At 43.9% G+C, this 20,719-nt stretch overlaps 1 protein-coding gene across 1 annotated transcript in view; it reads left to right on the forward strand.

The window, feature by feature from the left end:
• Positions 1-633: 633 nt before the first annotated feature.
• Positions 634-20,719, forward strand: part of STMND1 (stathmin domain containing 1) — a 35,245-nt gene continuing 15,159 nt past the window's right edge. Inside the window, exons 1-2 of the mRNA XM_069728933.1 lie at positions 634-738; positions 5,495-5,666. Coding sequence (XP_069585034.1) covers positions 649-738; positions 5,495-5,666 — 262 coding nt within the window. The 5' untranslated portion in view covers positions 634-648. The remainder of the gene's footprint in view (positions 739-5,494; positions 5,667-20,719) is intronic.

The raw sequence follows: 20,719 nt of genomic DNA on the forward strand, positions 1-20,719 counted from the left end.
GAAGGGAAAAAAACGTTCCAGCACCAGGCGTCTCTTCATTAAAATCTTCAATAATTTATTTCCATGTCAAGAATAAAACATCATGTGGGGACGCAGCCCCTAAACGCCTGACGCGTTTCGAACAAAGTTCTTAATCATGATTAGGGGCTGCGTCCCCACATGATGCTTTATTCTTGACTTGGAAATAAAATATTGAAGATTTTAATGAAGTGACGCCTGGTACTGGACCTTTTTTTTTCCTTCCTTTGCTACAATAAAATATAGGCAGCAACACCTGATATTTTGTTGTATAGTCCAATGTTAAGAATAGCCACGATCACGAGAACATCCACAATCTTGAGCCTATGCACAATCACATGAAATGCGTGCATTATTTATAGCACGAAAAATGAGATTTCCCAGAAAACCATTAGTACCCCCTCTAGGTAATGGATACGTCACCTTCTCTGTACATGTCCCCCTCACGCTTCCGCGTATCGATCACAGTGTTTGCATCCCCGGGGTGTTCTCGTGCACGTCCCTGCACAGCCCGGTGACGTCACTTATTGTAGTAACCTGCCATGGAGACGGCGGCGTCGTTAGTAACCGTGCCCGGCTGTATATAAGAATGCCGGTGGCGCGCCGGTCACATTCCCCCACACTGTAGCTATGGGATGCCAGAGCTCGAAGGTGCGGATCGTCCAACCCACGGACGCGAGGAAACGCGGGTGGGCAGAGAAAGGCAAGTCGGAAAGCCAGGTCAGCTGACAATCCTATAAGATGTAACTGTACACCAAGCCTCATAAATCAGCTGCAGCTCTGTGACCGATCCACCCGTGTGCTGTGGAGTGGGCCCATAGATCACCCGGATCACCCATAGATCATGTGCTGTGTGCTGCTCACAGCCTCCACTCCTGGGTACATATGTGACATCAGTCATTGCTGAGGTTTTCATTATGCCCCAGACACATAGATTCAGGGGTTTTGTTGTTTCTGGCTAATGAAGTGTTGTTTCCCCATCTAATTATGGTTGTTTGGTAATCATTTATTGTACTAGAATGGGATTTATCCGGATCTTATTTTGGACCTTGGTTATTATAGGACTAGTATTATTATTTTATTATTATTTTTATTTTATTTTTATGACACCCAAGTGTCTGCTTGTTTTTAAATTGCCTCTTAACAGTGACCCAATTAATTTTTCCGAAGATAGAAATAGATGTAGTATTTCACGCAGGGCTTTTTCTCCAAACGGACCCCCTAATAATCACTGGGCCCCCTCTGCTTCTGTTTGCATAACTGATGCAACAGACCAATTGTTCGGTTTGTCTATTCCTAAAAGGAACAAACCGAATGTCCGAGCGGACGTGACCAGAACCGTATAGGTGCGAATGTACAGGGCAGACGCAGAGTTTGAGGCATGGATCAATGTTCACACTATTCTGGTACTTTATTGCATTTTCAAAATATTTTTAAAGGTGTCATAAAATATTAAAAATACTAAAATGATAAATCTCGCTGAATCATTTGTTTCTGTATCGAAGAGGGTTTAGAAATATAATTTAATAGGCCTGAAATGGTTAAAAAAAAAACCTTTAATACTGGATTTTGATAGGTTCTGTGCCCTCCTGCGTTGCCAGTTGCTTCCAGCTCACATTTCTTATCAGCCGTATATCCGTCATCAGTGTGACGTTTTCAAGATCTCTGCTTACTGTCAGTCTTGTTCACTTTTGGAGGTTAAAACCCCTGACCTGATACTGAGCAATCATATATATAATTCTAAGCAGTTTAGGCAACCCTAAGGAGGCTCAACTTACTTTGTCGCAAACCAGGAAGAAAGGAGAAAGATTTTCTGCACTAAATATAATTGTAGCAAACTCTTAGGCCGGCGTCACACTCGGCGTAAGACAATACGGTCCGTATTTCAGATTTTGGATTAATAATGGATAGGTGTCATAATTGACGCCTCTCCATTATTAATCTGGCTTAATGTCACCTTACAATAGCTAGGTGACATTAACCCTTCATTGCCCCATATCCCACCGCTACACGGGAATGGGAAGAGTGGCCAAGTGCCAGAATAGGCGCATCTTCCAGATGTGCCTTTTCTGGGGTGGCTGGGGGCAGATGTTTTTAGCCAGGGGGAGGGGCAATAACCGTGGACCCTCTCCAGGCTATTAATATCTGCCCTCAGTCACTGGCTTTACTACTCTGGTGGAGAAAATTGTGCGGGAGCCCACGCCAATTTTTTCCGCCATTTAACCCTAAAATTTAATAGCTAGAGCGCACAAATTTTGCACATACACACTACTAACATTAGTAGTGTGGAATATGCAAAAAAAAATGGGGATATGAGATGGTTTACTGTATGTAAACCATGTCTCATATCATGTCGGGTTTGGGAAGGAGATAGCAAAAGCCGGCAATTGAATTACCGACTTTAAAGCTGTCTAGCGCTGGAAGAAATATTAATATATATACATATATGTGTCTCACTGACATATATATATATATATATACATATATACCTATTCTATGTGTACACATTTATTCTACCTATTCTATTGTAAGCTGTCAGTGTGATTTTACTGTACACCGCGCTGAATTGCCGGCGTTTCTATAGAACACCGCTGCGTATTTCTCGCAAGTCACACTGCTGGTCCGTGTGTAATCCGTATTTTTCTCGCCCCCATAGACTTTCATTGGCGTATTATTTGCGCAATACAGTGACAAACGCAGCATGCTGCGATTTTGTACGGCCGTAGAAAGCCGTAGAATACGGATGCGTAATATACGGCTGATAGGACCTGACCCATTGAGAATCATTGGGCCGTGTGTAATGCGTGTTTTACGGACGTATTTTATGCGCTCATACGTCCGTAAAACTCGCTAGTGTGACGCCGGCCTTAGTCTTAGACTATGTTCACACATTGCGTTTTTACAGCTTTTTTTTTTTTGCTGCAGGCAAAACCCGCTCTCCTGGCATTAATGAAGCTGGTTTTGATGTGTTTTTTGCTGCATTTTTATCAGTTAATTGTCTCTCTTGTGCACGCTGATAAAGTTTAGTGTATTAAAAAAACAATGCAACTTACTGAGGTTTTTGCACCAAAAACGCAGCAAAACCTGATACCTGTGTTTTTGCTGCGTTTTTCCACTTACCCATTGTTTCCTGTGGGAGAAAAAAATCCTGGAAATACGCTGAAAAAATGCTGAAAGAAGTGATATGCTGCAGTTTGCAAAAATCAGGAAAATAAACCAATGTGTGTGCATGAGATTTCTGAAAGATCATAGACTTTATTGGTACTGTTAAAAAGCAGCTTAAAAATTGTGGGGAAAAAATGCAGCAATAAAACCGCAGAAAAAAACGCAACATGTGAATATAGCCTTAGGCCTCATTCAGATGACCATGTTTTTTCACGTATGAGAAAAAAAACAAATTGATTTTCATCAGCGTTCTGAATCCGATTATCATACATTTTTCAGGCGATCTGTCACTTTTCACTATCAGTGTGACATTAATTTTTCATGTATGCAAATAAAAATAAATCTTGCACCCATTAAACAGTAAAAAGCAGACAGCATTCTGATTGCACATGCATGGTATCTGAATGCTATTGTTTGTTTGTTTTTTTACTGACCCACTTTGGTATCTACCATGTGCTCGTCCATGATTTTCACAGGTCTGTAGACTTTTATGGGTCATTTTTATCCATAAATGAAGAGAGGGAGTCCAGTTCCACATAGGAATGCACAGGAGTAAAATGTCTCCATCCTTTGTTTAGTCATGAAAATGTATGTATATAGAAAGGCAACACTGTGTAGCACCTAGGCATGAGTGCAATTGGGGATAAGGGGTGCAACAGGAAAATAAAAGAAAAAATGTGATTCGAAGGCCGGGGACACACACAACGTATAAAAATACGGTCCGTTTTACACGGACGAGAATCGCACAAATGTTTACAAAACAGTGATCCGTGTGCAGTGCGAGGACGTGATTTCCTCGCATCAAATTATCCGTGTGACATCCGTATGGCATCCGTACGGCGAGATTTTATCGGCGGCTTGCAAAACGGACATAGAATGGATCCATGGCCTCAAAAAATTATTAAAAACATATATACAGTCTAAACAAATATATATTACCGGCTTTTCTATAGAACACGATGCGTATTTCTCGCAAGTCACACTGATGGTTGGTGTGTAATCCGATGATTTTTTTTTTCTCAGTCCCATAGACTTTCATTGGCGATTCTCGGCCGAGATACGCTGACAATCGCAGCATGCTGCGATTTCACTCGGATCCTGAATACGGCTGAGAAAACAACGGATAATAGGAGCTGCCCCATTAATCAACTTTGAGCCGAGTGCTATGCAATTTTTTTATCACAGTGCACTCGTCCGTATTACGGTCTAGTGTGACCCCGGCCTAACGCTGAGTGCGTTCTTAGACTCGGGCTGAAAGAGCGAGCAATGAGCTTTCGAAACGCATTTGGCTTGTTTTGATTAAACAAGTGGGGACCATATAACTATATAAAGTGCTCCTTGGTCATTATTACAGCGACGTTTTTACTAAAAAAAAAAAAAAAGCGTTTGTGATGTACATTGTGTCACTAACAATGCACTGGGGACAATTTAAATGCTTGAAATGACATGACGGGTTCCCTTTAAGGGTGAGCTTATTTTTTATTTTTCTTTGCAATTTTCATCCGTGGCTTGCATCAACAATAGACATGTCCACTAGATTTTGTTGCGGACCACTCAATCTGCAAATAAAAGAAAAAACATATATAGGAACAGTCCTAAAAACTATAATGTGTATGGGTTCTATCCATGAAAAACATGTACGTGTCTCACAGACGTCTGAATACTCTTTATGGGTATGTGCACACGCTGCGGATCAGCAGCGGATTGGCCGCTGTGTATTCGCAGCAGTTTTCCATGAGTTTACAGTACCATGTAAACCTATGGAAAACAAAATCCGCAGTGCACATGCTGCGGGAAAAAAAGCGTGAAAACGCAGGGTTGTTTATTCCGCAGCATGTCAATTCTTTGTGCGGATTCCGCAGCGGTTTACACCTGCTCCATAATAGGAATCCGCAGGTGTAAAACCGCAGGTGGAATCCACACAAAAAACGCGGTAAATTCGTGGTAATTCCGTAGTAAATCTGCAGTGCGGATTTCCTGCGGATTTAACAAAATCAGTGCGGAGAAATCCGCACACCTTTCCACAGCGTGTGCACATAGCCTATTTCTTGGTTTCCCGGATCCCAAATCAAGTGCTGAGCTGACCACTCGCTGAGTCTTTCCACACAAGTTCTAAAGTCACCGCACTCCAGACAGAGCAGTCAAAATAAATTGAATGAACCTCTACTCTGTGTCAAATATGTCAACAAAAATTAGTCAAAATGGGGGAAAAATATGCAAAGAAGGTTGTTACTATCAAGTGATTAAACCTTCAGGACATCCTTCATTACGGTCATTTATTAACTTGCATAGCATCCAATCTAATTTGCAGGATGAGTCAAAGTCGCAAAAGAACGTAACATCCAATCTGAGAGATGGGTCTGCAATGTCTAAGGGGACGCTGGACAGTGGAGTGGGTCTTGATGAGGGAGCCGGCAGCCATATTCCAGGAACAGTGGCAGAAACAATGTTTTCTCCAAGGACGGCAATCAGTGTAAATAAAGGTAAGTAAATCATGAAATCTACTCCTGAATTTAAAAAATGTAGAGAGAGAAAGATATATATATATATATATATATATATATATATATATATATATATATATATATATATATACAGAAAATCTAATATCTAAGTACATTGATATACATACTGGCCCAGGGAGTTGTGGATCAGTAGATTTGTTCCTCTGTATAGCACTATCAAATTGTACTGTATGTCTTTGGATTGTGGGAGGAAACACAAGGTGGATGTATAAACTCCTTACAGATATTGTCCTTGTCTAGTGTTAACCACTGAGCCACCGTGCTGTATATGCTTGTGACATAGACAGATGAATAGCTAGAAATAAAGTACACAATAGGCAGGGAGATGGATGGGTGGACGGAAGGTGGGAAGGAAGGATGAATGGATGGAAGGATGGTGAAATGACAGATGGTCAGTGCAGTATACAGATGTATCATTTTGAGCATTAACCCCTTCACCCCAAAGCCTCTTTTCACCTAAGTGACAGGGCCAATTTTTACAATTCTGACCACTGTCACTTTATGAGGTCATAACTCTGAAACGCTTCAACGGATCCTGGTGATTCTGACACTGTTTTCTCGTGACATATTGTACTTCATGATAGTGGTAAAACTTCTTCGATATGACTTGCATTTATTTGTGAAAAAAACAAAAATTTGTCGGAAATTATGAAAATTTAGCAATTTTCAAACTCTTAGTTTTTATGCCCTTAAATTAGAGAGTTATATCACATAATATAGTTAATAAACAACATTTCCCACATGTCTGCTTTACATCAGCACAATTTTGGAAACATAACTCTTTTTTGTTAGGACGTTATAAGGGTTAAAAGTTGACCAGCGATTTCTCATTTTTGCAACAAGATTTGCAAAACCATTTTTTTACGGACCACCTCACACTTGAAGTGACTTTGAGGGGTCTATATGACAGAAAATGCCCAAAAGTGACACCATTCTAAAAACTGCACCCCTCAAGGTACTCAAAACCACATTCAAAAAGTTTATTAACCCTTCAGGTGCTTCACAGGAATTTTTTGAATGTTTCAAAAAAATTGAACATTTAACTTTTTTTCACAAAATTTTTACTTCAGGTCCAATTTGTTTCATTTTACCAAGGGTAACAGGAGAAATTGGACCACAAAATTCGTTGTACAATTTGTCCTGAGTACGCCGATACCCCATATGTGGGGGTAAACCACTGTTTGGGCACATGGCAGAGCTCAGAAGGGAAGGAGCGCCATTTGACTTTTCAATGCAAGATTTGCTGGAATTGAGATCGGAGCCCATGTCACGATTGGAGAGCCCCTGATGTGCCTAAACAGTGGAAACCCCCACAAGTGACACCATTTTGGAAAGTAGACCCCCTAAGGAACTAATCTAGATGTGTGGTGAGCACTTTGAACCTCCAAGTGCTTCACAGAAGTTTATAATGTAGAGCCGTAAAAAAAAATTTTTTATTAATTTTCACAAAAAATGATCTTTTTGCCCCAAATGTTTTATTTTCCCAAGGGTAAAAGGATAAATTGGACCCCAAAAGTTGTTGTGCAATTTGTCCTGAGTACGTCGATACTTCATATATGGGGATAAACCACTGTTTGAGCGCATGGCAGAGCTCGGAAGGGAAGGAGTGCCATTTGACTTTTCAATGCAAAATTGGCTGGAATTGAGATCGGACGCCATGTCGCATTTGGAGAGCCCCTGACGTGCCTTAACAGTGGAAACCCCCCACAAGTGACCCCATTTTGGAAAGAAGACCCCCTAAGGAACTTATCTAGATGTGTGGTGAGCACTTTTAACCCCCAATTGTTTCACTAAAGTTTAGAATGTAGCATTGTGAAAATTAAAAAATCATTATTTCTTTCCACAAAATGATGTTTTAGCCCGCAATTTTTTTTCCCAAGGGTAACAGGAGAAATTGGACCACAAATGTTATTGTCCAATTTGTCCTGAGTACGCTGATACCCCACATGTGGGGGGGAACCACCGTTTGAGTGCATGGCAGAGCTCGGAAGGGAAGGAGCACCGTTTGAAATGCAGACTTAGATGGAATGGACTGCAGGTGTCAGGTTGCATTTGCAGAGCCCCTGATGTACCTAAACAGTAGAAACCCACCACAAGTGACCCCATATTGGAAACTAGACCCCCCAAGGAACTTATCTAGATGTGTTGTGAGAGCTTTGAACCAACAAGTGTTTCACTACAGTTTATAACGCAGAGCCGTGAAAATAAAAATTATTTTTTTTTCCACGAAAATGATATTTTATCCCCTATGTTTTTATTTTCCCAAGGGTAACAGGACAAATTGGACCCCAAAAGTTGTTGTCCAACTTGTCCTGAGATCGCTGATACCCCATATGTTGGGGGAAACCACTGTTTGGGTGCACGGCAGAGCTCGGAAGGGAAGGAGCGCCATTTGAAATGCAGACTTAGATGGATTGGTCTGCAGGCGTCATGTTGCATTTGCAGAGCCCCTGATGTACCTAAACAGTAGAAACCCCCCACAAGTGACCCCATATTGGAAACTAGACCCCCCAAGGAACTTATCTAGATGTGTTGTGAGAGCTTTGAACCAACAAGTGTTTCACTACAGTTTATAACGCAGAGCCGTGAAAATAAAAAATATTTTTTTTTCCACGAAAATGATATTTTATCCCCTATGTTTTTATTTTCCCAAGGGTAACAGGACAAATTGGACCCCAAAAGTTTTTGTCCAACTTGTCCTGAGAACGCTGATACCCCATATGTTGGGGGGAACCACTGTTTGGGTGCACGGCAGAGCTCGGAAGGGAAGGAGCGCCATTTGAAATGCAGACTTAGATGGATTGGTCTGTAGGCGTCATGTTGCATTTGCAGAGCCCCTGATGTACCTAAACAGTAGAAACCCCCCACATGTGACCCCATATTGGAAACTAGACCCCCCAAGGAACTTATCTAGATGTGTTGTGAGAGCTTTGAACCAACAAGTGTTTCACTACAGTTTATAACGCAGAGCCGTGAAAATAAAAAATATTTTTTTTTCCACGAAAATGATATTTTATCCCCTATGTTTTTATTTTCCCAAGGGTAACAGGACAAATTGGACCCCAAAAGTTGTTGTCCAACTTGTCCTGAGAATGCTGATACCCCATATGTTGGGGGGAACCACTGTTTGGGCACACAGGAGAACTCGGAAGGGAAGGAGCCCTGTTTTACTTTTTCAAAGCAGAATTGGCTGGAATTGAGATCGGACGCCATGTCGCGTTTGGAGAGCCCCTGATGTGCCTAAACAGTGGAAACCCCCAATTATAACTGAAACCCTAACCCCAACCCTAGCCCTAACCCTAACCCTAGCCCTAGCCCTAACCTTAGCCCTAACCCTAGCCCTAACCCTAGCCCTAACCCTAGCCCTAGCCCTAACCCTAGCCCTAACCCTAGCACTAATGGGAAAATGGAAATAAATACATTTTTTTACATTTTATTATTTTTCCCTAACTAAGGGGGTGATGAAGGGGGGTTTGATTTACTTTTATAGCGTTTTTTTGGCGGATTTTTATGATTGGCAGCTGTCACACACTAAAAGACGCTTTTTATTGCAAAAAATAGTTTTTGCATCACCACATTTTGAGAGCTATAATTTATCCATATTTTGGCCCACAGAGTCATATGAGGTCTTGTTTTTTGCGGGACGAGTTGACGTTTTTATTGGTAACATTTTCGGGCAGATGACATTTTTTGATCGCTTTTTATTCCGATTTTTGGGAGGCGGAATGAACAAAAACCAGCAATTCCTGAATTTCTTTTAGGGGGGGCGTTTATACCGTTCCACGTGTGGTAAAATGGATGAAGCAGTTTTATTCTTCGGGTCAGTACGATTACAGCGATACCTCATTTATGTAATTTTTTTTATGTTTTGGCGCTTTTACACAATAAAAACTATTTTATATAAAAAAATAATTGTTTTTGCATCGCATTATTCTGAGAGCTATAACTTTTTTATTTTTCTGCTGATGATGCTGTATGGCGGCTTTTTTTTTGCGGGACAAGATGACGTTTTCAGCGGTACCATGGTTATTTATATCCGTCGTTTTGATCGCGTGTTATTCCACTTTTTGTTCGCCTGTATGATAATAAAGCGTTGTTTTTTGCCTTGTTTTTTTTTTTTTTTTTGCGGTGTTCACTGAAGGGGTTAACTAGTGGGACAGTTTTATAGAGCGGGTTGTTACGGACGCGGCGATACCAAATATGTGTACATTTATTGTTTTTTTGTTTTTTTTACATAAATAAATGGATTTATTGGGAAATGTTTTTTTTTTGGGGGGGGGATTTTTTTTTATTTTTTTTTTACACATTCTATTTTTTTTTTTTTAACTTTCTAACATTGTCCCAGGGTGGGACATCTCTGTATTAGATCAGATCGTTGATCTGACACTGTGCATAGCACACTGTCAGATCAACGATCTGACATGCAGTTTAGCTGGCTTTCCAGCGCCTGCTCTCAGCAGGCGCCGGCTAGCCAGGTCACTTCATGACCCGGAAGGAGTCCGGCGGCCATCTTGGATCCGGGGACTCCTTCCGGGTCACCGGAGCAACGCGATCTCATTGCGTTGCTCCGGTGGGAGAGCGCAGGGAGCCCCCGTCCCTGCGCGATCCCCTTCTATGCCGCTGTCACTACTGACAGCGGCATCAGAGGGGTTAAATGCCCGCGATCGGCGATAGCGCCGATCGTGGGCATTGCTGCGGGGTGTCAGCTGTCATATACAGCTGACCCCCGCACCCGATCACCGCGGCGCTCAGCGCGAGACCGCGGTGATCGGTGCGCCGTACTAGTACTGCTGCTGGCACTAATGCAGTGCCGGCAGCGCAGTACTAGTACGGCGCATGTCGCGAAGGGGTTAAAGTAATAGTAAGAAAACATTGTTGCCGGGTGATAATGATATTCTCACTGTTATATCCTTAGCACAGGTGGTTCAGGAATGGTTGGCATCCGGAACCTTCTAACTCTCGTTCACAGTAACACTGGAGCTGACGTGATTGCCTGTCACACAACACAATGTACATTGTTTCTCTTATTCATAAAGAAAAAGCAGAAGATGTAATTAGACACAACCTGATAATCGGTATCCTAGCAGCGGCCTAACCCTTCACTTCCTGCCACTGACCTGGAAGCCTCTCAGACAATAGTGCTTTCTAGGGTTGAGCGAAACGGGTCGTTCATTTTCAAAAGTCGCCGACTTTTGGCAAAGTCGGGTTTCATGAAACCCGATCCGACCCCTGTGCGGGGTCGGCCATGCGGTACGCGACTTTCGCGCCAAAGTCGCGTTTCAATGACGCGAAAAGCGCCATTTCTCAGCCAATGAAGGTGAACGCAGAGTGTGGGCAGCGTGATGACATAGGTTCTGGTCCCCACCATCTTAGAGAAGGGCATTGCAGTGATTGGCTTGCTGTCTGCGGCGTCACAGGGGCTATAAAGGGGAGTTCCCGCCGACCGCCATGTTACTGCTGCTGATCTGAGCTTAGGGAGAGGTTGCTGCCGCTTCGTCAGAAGCAGGGATAGCGTTAGGCAGGGTACATTAACCACCAAACCGCTTGTGCTGTAGCGATTTCCACTGCCCAACACCACCTTCGGTGTGCAGGGACAGTGGAAGCTACATTTTTTTTTTTTTTCCTCAGCGCTGTAGCTCATTGGGCTGCCCTAGAAGGCTCCCTGATAGCTGCATTGCTGTGTGTACGCCGCTGTGCAAACCAACTGCTTTTTTCAAAGCACAAATCCTCTTGTTCCTTCCTTTCTGCACAGCTATCTTTTTGGTTTGTACACACTTTTTATTTAATTTGTGCATCAGTCCACTCCTTATTGCTGCCTGCCATACCTGGCTGAGATTACTGCAGGGAGATAGTAATTGAAGGACACTCCCTGTTTTTTTTTTTTGTGGGAGATTAAGATTGACATTTCTGCTAGAGTGCCATCCCTGTCTGTGTCATCTCTCACTCAGTGGGCCATAGAAAGCCTATTTATTTTTTTGCTTGATTTTGGTTCTAAAATCTACCTGAAAAAATCACTACATCAATCAGTGGGAGAAAAATATTGGCCTCAGGGCTTGTGTGCCACTCCTGACTCCTGTGTGCATCATCACTCACTCAGCGGGCCATAGAAAGCCCTTTTTTTTTTTTTTTTTTGCTTTATTTGGGTTCTAAATTCTACCTGAAAAAATCAATAAATCAATCAGTGGGAGATTAATATTGGCCTTTGGGCTTGTGTGCCAGTCATAGTAACATAGTAACATAGTTAGTAAGGCCGAAAAAAGACATTTGTCCATCCAGTTCAGCCTTTATTCCATCATAATAAATCCCCAGATCTACGTCCTTCTACAGAACCTAATAATTGTATGATACAATATTGTTCTGCTCCAGGAAGACATCCAGGCCTCTCTTGAACCCCTCGACTGAGTTTGCCATCACCACCTCCTCAGGCAAGCAATTCCAGATTCTCACTGCCCTAACAGTAAAGAATCCTCTTCTATGTTGGTGGAAAAACCTTCTCCCTTCCAGACGCAAAGAATGCCCCCTTGTGCCCGTCACCTTCCTTGGTATAAACAGATCCTCAGCGAGATATTTGTATTGTCCCCTTATATACTTATACATGGTTATTAGATCGCCTCTCAGTCGTCTTTTTTCTAGACTAAATAATCCTAATTTCGCTAATCTATCTGGGTATTGTAGTTCTCCCATCCCCTTTATTAATTTTGTTGCCCTCCTTTGTACTCTCTCTAGTTCCATTATATCCTTCCTGAGCACCGGTGCCCAAAATAAGCATGCCATCTCTCTCTTTCAGATAGTGGGCCATAGAAAGCCTATTTATTTTTTATTTTTTTTATTGGGTTTATAAATTTTCCCTGGAAAAAAAAAAAAAAAGTGGGAGATTAATATTGGCCTCTGGGCTTGTGTGTCAGTCCTGAGCGTGCCATCTCTCTCACAAATAGTGGGCCATAGAAAGCCTATTTATTTTTTTTTTTTTGGTTTTATAAATTCTCCCTTAAAAAAAAAGGGAGATTAATATTGGCCTTTGGGCTTGTGTGCCAGTCCTAAGCGTGCCATCTCTCTCTGTCTCTCAGATAGTGGGCCATAGAAAGCCTATTTATTATTTTTTTTATTGGGTTTATAAATTTTCCCTGGAACAAAAAAAAAAAAGTGGGAGATAAATATTGGCCTCTGGGCTTGTGTGCCACTCCTGACTCCTGTGTGCGTCATCTCTCACTCAGTGGGCCATAGAAAGCCTTTTTTTGTTTTATTTGTTTTCTAAATTCTCCCTGAAAAAATCATTTTATTTTCTTTGGTTTCTAAATTCTTCCTGAAAAAATCATTTTATTCTATTTTTTTTTTCCTAAAGTCTCCCTGAAAAAAACAAAAAAAACAAATCAGTGGGAGATTAATATTGCCCTTTCTGCTTGTGTGCCAGTCTTGACTCCTGGGTGTGCCATCTCTCTCTCTCTCTCCAATTGTGGGCCATAGAAAGCCTATTATTTTTTTAGCTTGATTTGGGTTCCAAAATCTACCTGAAAAAATCACTACATCAATCAGTGGGAGATAAATATTGGCCTCTGGGCTTGTGTGCCACTCCTGACTCCTGTGTGCGTCATCTCTCACTCAGTGGGCCATAGAAAGCCTTTTTTTGTTTTATTTGTTTTCTAAATTCTCCCTGAAAAAATCATTTTATTTTATTTGGTTTCTAAATTCTTCCTGAAAAAATCATTTTATTCTATTTTTTTTTTCCTAAAGTCTCCCTGAAAAAAAACAAAAAAAAAACAAATCAGTGGGAGATTAATATTGCCCTTTCTGCTTGTGTGCCAGTCTTGACTCCTGGGTGTGCCATCTCTCTCTCTCTCTCTCCAATTGTGCGCCATAGAAAGCCTATTATTTTTTTTAGCTTGATTTGGGTTCCAAAATCTACCTGAAAAAATCACTACATCAATCAGTGGGAGATAAATATTGGCCTCTGGGCTTGAGTGCCACTCCTGACTCCTGTGTGCGTCATCTCTCACTCAGTGGGCCATAGAAAGCCTTTTTTTGTTTTATTTGTTTTCTAAATTCTCCCTGAAAAAATCATTTTATTTTATTTGGTTTCTAAATTCTTCCTGAAAAAATCATTTTATTCTATTTTTTTTTTCCTAAAGTCTCCCTGAAAAAAAAAAAAAAAAAAACAAATCAGTGGGAGATTAATATTGCCCTTTCTGCTTGTGTGCCAGTCTTGACTCCTGGGTGTGCCATCTCTCTCTCTCTCTCCAATTGTGGGCCATAGAAAGCCTATTATTTTTTTTAGCTTGATTTGGGTTCCAAAATCTACCTGAAAAAATCACTACATCAATCAGTGGGAGATAAATATTGGCCTCTGGGCTTGTGTGCCACTCCTGACTCCTGTGTGCGTCATCTCTCACTCAGTGGGCCATAGAAAGCCTTTTTTTGTTTTATTTGTTTTCTAAATTCTCCCTGAAAAAATAATTTTATTTTATTTGGTTTCTAAATTCTTCCTGAAAAAATCATTTTATTCTATTATTTTTTTTCCCTAAAGTCTCCCTTAAAAAAAAAAAAAAATCAAATCAGTGGGAGATTAATATTTACATTTGTGCTTCAGTGACAGTCCTGCGTGTGTGGCATCTCTCTCATTTGTTGCCACCAACAACAGAGTGTGTAACATTGTGCCTGATTTTCGTTGTGGTCTCACTCACCTGTAAAGGGGTAGCTAAATCATACTGAAGTTATAGCTCACCGTGTAATTTGTGTGACAGCAACAAATACCGTTAGTTTGTTTACGTTTTTAAAACAATGAGGAAGTATGGTGGAAGAGGTCGTGGCCGGGGGCGTTCATTGTCAGCTGGTAATGAGGGTAGTGGTAGTGGTGGAGCATCAGCTGGTCGTGGGAAAAAAAATATTGCACCTAAGTCTGGAGCTGTGGAGCCAGGTTCGTCGTCTGGCTACACAAGGCCTCGAACGCTCCCTTTTCTGGGAGTAGGAAAACCGCTTTTAAAGCCGGAGCAGCAAGAGCAAGTTTTGGCTTATCTTGCTGACTCAGCCTCTAGCTCTTTTGCCTCCTCTCGTGAAACTGGTAAATGTCAAAGCAGCGCGTCGTTAGTGGATGTTCACGGTCAGGGACAAGTCGCTTCCTTGTCCTCTTCAGCAAAAACAACAACAGAGAAGAATGCAGCAGGCGACACAACGGGTTACTCCATGGAGCTCTTTACACATACTGTCCCTGGCTTAGAAAGTGAAGCAGTTAACAGTCCATGCCCATTACAAGTTGAATCTGACATGGAGTGCACTGATGCACAGCCACAGCCAGACTACTATGCTGGTCCTTTGACTCAGACCACAACATTGCCCTCGCAGGGTAATGATCAAGAATCAGACCCTGATGAGACTATGTTGCCCCATCACGAACGCTATACCACCGACCGACACGGTGACACAGACGAAGTTGCACACGAGCTACAAGAAGAGGTAATAGATGACCCAGTTCTTGACCCCGATTGGCAGCCATTGGGGGAACAGGGTGCAGGCGGCAGCAGTTCTGAAGCGGAGGAGGAGGGGCCGCAGCAGGCATCAACATCGCAACAGGTTCCATCTGCCGGGCCCGTATCTTGCCCAAAACGCGTGGCAAAGCCAAAACCTGTTGGAGGACAGCGTGGCCATCCGGTTAAAGCTCAGTCTGCAATGCCTGAAAAGGTATCCGATGCTAGAAAGAGTGCAGTCTGGCATTTTTTTAAACAACATCCAATTGATCAGCGCAAAGTCATCTGTCAAAAATGTTCAACTACCTTAAGCAGAGGACAGAATTTGAAAAGTCTCAATACAAGTTGCATGCATAGACATTTAACCACCATGCATTTGCAAGCCTGGACTAACTACCAAACGTCCCTTAAGGTTGTAGCACCCTCGGCCGATGAAGCTAGTCAGCAACGCAACATCCCTTCCGGCAGTGTAGGGCCACCATTTTCCGCACCACCTGCAGTATCTGTGCAGGTTTCTTTGCCAGGCCAAAGCAGTCAGGGTCAGGGAATCACCAGTTTCGTAGTAGGAAACACTGCATCTAGGGCACCGGTAGCAACAATACCATCTCCCACCGTCTCTCAGTCTGCCATGTCCACCGGCACCCCGCTAGTTCCACGATCTCCAGCTCTCCAGTCCAGCTCACCCTACATGAGACTATGGTTAGAAAAAGGAAGTACTTAGCCTCGCATCCGCGTACACAGGGTTTGAACGCACACATAGCTAGACTAATCTCGTTAGAGATGATTCCCTACCGGTTAGTTGAAAGCGAAGCTTTCAAAGCCCTGATGGACTACGCTGTACCACGCTACGAGCTACCCAGTCGACACTTTTTTTCCAGAAAAGCCATCCCAGCCCTCCACCAGCATGTTAAAGAGCGCATCGTCCATGCACTCGGGCAATCTGTGAGCACAAAGGTGCACCTGACAACAGATGCATGGACCAGTAGGCATGGCCAGGGACGTTACGTGTCCATCACGGCACACTGGGTAAATGTGGTGGATGCAGGGTCCACAGGGGACAGCAAGTTTGGGACAGTTCTGCCTAGCCCACGGTCTAGGAAACAATTGGCTGTAGCCGTTCGCACCCCCTCCTCCTCCTCTTCGTCCTCCTGCAGAAGCGAGAGCTCGTCCACAGACCGCAGTCGCACAACCACTCCATCCGCAGCTGCCACTGTTGCACACCAGGTCTCCCATTATGGGGCAGCTACTGGCAAACGTCAGCAGGCTGTATTGCCTATGAAGTGTTTGGGTGACAACAGACACACCGCGGAAGTTCTGTCCGAGTTCTTGCAGAAAGAAACGCAGTCGTGGCTGGGCACTGCAGATCTTGAGGCAGGCAAGGTAGTGAGTGATAACGGAAGGAATTTCATGGCTGCCATCTCCCTTTCCCAACTGAAACACATTCCTTGCCTGGCTCACACCTTAAACCTGGTGGTGCAGTGCTTCCTGAAAAGTTATCCGGGGTTATCCGACCTGCTCCTCAAAGTGCGTGGACTTTGCTCACATATCCGCCGTTCGCCCGTACACTCCAGCCGTATGCAGACCTATCAGCGTTCTTTGAACCTTCCCCAGCATCGCCTAATCATAGACGTTGCAACAAGGTGGAACTCAACACTGCACATGCTTCAGAGACTGTGTGAACAGAGGCGGGCTGTTATGTTTTTGTGGGAGGATACACATACACGGGCAGGCAGTAGGATGGCAGACATGGAGTTGTCAGGTGTGCAGTGGTCAAAGATTCAAGACATGTGTCAAGTCCTTCAGTGTTTTGAGGAATGCACACGGCTGGTTAGTGCAGACAACGCCATAATAAGCATGAGCATCCCCCTAATGCGTCTGCTGATGCAAAGTTTGACGCACATAAAGGATCAGGCGTCTGCAGCTGAGGAAGAGGAAAGCCTTGATGACAGTCAGCCATTGTCTGGCCAGGGCAGTGTACAGGACGAGGTAGCGGGCGAAGAGGAGGAGGAGGACGAGGAGGATGATGGGGATGATTATATTTTTAATGAGGAAGCTTTTCCGGGGCCACTGGAAATTGGTGGCGCGGCAAGGCCGGGTTCTGGTTTTTTGAGGGACACAAGTGACGTGGATTTGCCTGAAACTGCCCCTCAACCAAGCACAACCGCAGATTTGAGAACTGGAACTTTGGCCCACATGGCGGATTATGCCTTACGTATCCTCAAAAGGGACACACGCATAACTAAAATGATGAATGATGACGATTACTGGTTGGCCTGCCTCCTTGATCCTCGCTATAAAGGCAAATTGCAAAATATAATGCCACATGAGAACTTGGAACTAATATTAGTTCCAAGTTCTCTTGTTGACCGTTTGCTTCTGGCATTCCCTGCACACAGCGCCCGTGATCGTTCTCACACGAGCTGCAGGGGCCAGCAGACCAGAGGAGTTAGAGGGGCAGAAATCAGAAGTGGCGTTGGCCAGAGGGGTTTTCTGACCAGGTTGTGGAGTGATTTTGCTATGACCGCAGACAGGACAGGTACTGCAGCATCAATTCAAAGTGACAGGAGACAACATTTGTCCAGTATGGTTACAAACTATTTTTCATCCCTTATCGATGTTCTCCCTCAACCGTCATTCCCATTTGATTACCGGGCATCAAAATTAGACACCTGGCCAGAATTGGCAGAATATGCATTGCAGGAGCTTGCTTGCCCGGCAGCTAGTGTCCTATCAGAAAGAGTATTCAGTGCTGCAGGTTCAATACTAACAGAAAAAAGGACTCGTCTGGCTACCCAAAATGTAGATGATCTAACCTTCATTAAAATGAACCACAACTGGATTTCGAAATCTTTTGCCCCACCTTGCCCGGCTGACACCTAGCTTTCCTATGAAAAGGTCTTGCCTGTGGACTATTCTGAATGCCTTTTCCAATCTCGTAATTTTCTGCACCTGATTGTCCAGCATATGACATGTTTACACCTCACTAAATGGCCAAACTCCCCACACGGGGCCGTGGTATCGACACTTGGCGACAGCACCCGTGAGAGTGCAGTTTGTCTGAAGAGGTGGGTGAGCCCGCTTTTGGTCGACGGCACTGCCACTGGGTCCCTCCTAGTACAATAAAGTGTCTCTGGCGGTGGTGGTGCGCACCCAACGTCAGACACACCGTTGTAATATGAGGGGCCCTGGGCCTGTACCGCCGGCCACAAGACAGTTTCCCCCCACCCCAGCTCAAACAGTGCTCTACCACTTGCAAAATTATCTCACAGCTCCACCAATGTTTAGTCTATGCGCTGACATCCTTCAATGCCTGCCACTGACAATACCATTGTATTGACATTTTTGTTATGTTAGGCCTTCGATGCCTGTCTGTGGTCACTCCTTCCACTAGGCCTCCACTGACCACACCACTGCTGCCCGTGTACCCATGTAACCAATTTAAAATTGCCTACAGCCATGTGTTATTATTTTAGGCCTTCGATGCCTGTCTGCGGTGACTCCTTCCACTAGGCCTCCACTGACCACACCACTGCTGCCCGTGTACCCCTGTAACCAATTTAAAATTGCCTACAGCCATGTGTTATTATTTTAGGCCTTCGATGCCTGTCTGCGGTGACTCCTTCCACTAGGCCTCCACTGACCACACCACTGCTGCCCGTGTACCCCTGGAACCAATTTAAAATTGCCTACAGCCATGTGTTATTATTTTAGGCCTTCGATGCCTGTCTGCGGTCACTCCTTCCACTAGGCCTCCACTGACCACACCACTGCTGCCCGTGTACCCCTGGAACCAATTTAAAATTGCCTACAGCCATGTGTTATTATTTTAGGCCTTCGATGCCTGTCTGCGGTCACTCCTTCCACTAGGCCTCCACTGACCACACCACTGCTGCCCGTGTACCCCTGGAACCAATTTAAAATTGCCTACAGCCATGTGTTATTATTTTAGGCCTTCGATGCCTGTCTGCGGTCACTCCTTCCACTAGGCCTCCACTGACCACACCACTGCTGCCCGTGTACCCCTGGAACCAATTTAAAATTGCCTACAGCCAGCCCAATTTTTTTATTTTAGGCCTTCGATGCCTGTCTGCGGTCCATTCTTTCTACTACTACTACAATGACCAGGGCACTGCTGCCCGTGTACCCCTGGAACCAATTTAAAATTGCCTACAGCCATGTGTTATTATTTTAGGCCTTCGATGCCTGTCTGTGGTCACTCCTTCCACTAGGCCTCCACTGACCACACCACTGCTGCCCGTGTACCCCTGGAACCAATTTAAAATTGTCTACAGCCATGTGTTATTATTTTAGGCCTTCGATGCCTGTCTGCGGTCACTCCTTCCACTAGGCCTCCACTGACCACACCACTGCTGCCCGTGTACCCCTGTAACCAATTTAAAATTGCCTACAGCCATGTGTTATTATTTTAGGCCTTCGATGCCTGTCTGCGGTCACTCCTTCCACTAGGCCTCCACTGACCACACCACTGCTGCCCGTGTACCCCTGGAACCAATTTAAAATTGCCTACAGCCATATGTTATTATTTTAGGCCTTTGATGCCTGTCTGCGGTCACTCCTTCCACTAGGCCTCCACTGACCACACCACTGCTGCCCGTGTACCCCTGGAACCAATTTAAAATTGCCTACAGCCATGTGTTATTATTTTAGGCCTTCGATGCCTGTCTGCGGTCACTCCTTCCACTAGGCCTCCACTGACCACACCACTGCTGCCCGTGTACCCCTGGAACCAATTTAAAATTGCCTACAGCCATGTGTTATTATTTTAGGCCTTCGATGCCTGTCTGCGGTCACTCCTTCCACTAGGCCTCCACTGACCACACCACTGCTGCCCGTGTACCCCTGAAACCAATTTAAAATTGCCTACAGCCATGTGTTATTATTTTAGGCCTTCGATGCCTGTCTGCGGTCACTCCTTCCACTAGGCCTCCACTGACCACACCACTGCTGCCCGTGTACCCCTTGAACCAATTTAAAATTGCCTACAGCCATGTGTTATTATTTTAGGCCTTCGATGCCTGTCTGCGGTCACTCCTTCCACTAGGCCTCCACTGACCACACCACTGCTGCCCGTGTACCCCTGGAACCAATTTAAAATTGCCTACAGCCATGTGTTATTATTTTAGGCCTTCGATGCCTGTCTGCGGTCACTCCTTCCACTAGGCCTCCACTGACCACACCACTGCTGCCCGTGTACCCCTGGAACCAACATCAGAAAATACAAAAATAAGTATTTTGCTTATAAAAAAGAAAATACTGGAGAGATATCAAATGCAGACATTTTAACATTAAAAACAAACACATACAACAAAAATCTGGTACAGTACTAAAAATGGCCACCAGCTACAATAACTTTCTCCTGCAAGTAGTTAACTGAAAGGTTTTTTCAATTTTAAACACAGATATGGCATCCACCGAGTGTTGTCCTGTCGCGTCTTCTTTATATTATTGCCAAGAAGATGCAAAACAATGAAAATAATAAAATCATTATTTACCAAAAAAATAGAGTAAGTCAAAACCACATTGCAAATAAAC

This window comes from Ranitomeya imitator, chromosome 6 (assembly GCF_032444005.1).
Source record: "Ranitomeya imitator isolate aRanImi1 chromosome 6, aRanImi1.pri, whole genome shotgun sequence".
In the NCBI taxonomy this organism is placed as follows: domain Eukaryota; kingdom Metazoa; phylum Chordata; class Amphibia; order Anura; family Dendrobatidae; genus Ranitomeya; species Ranitomeya imitator.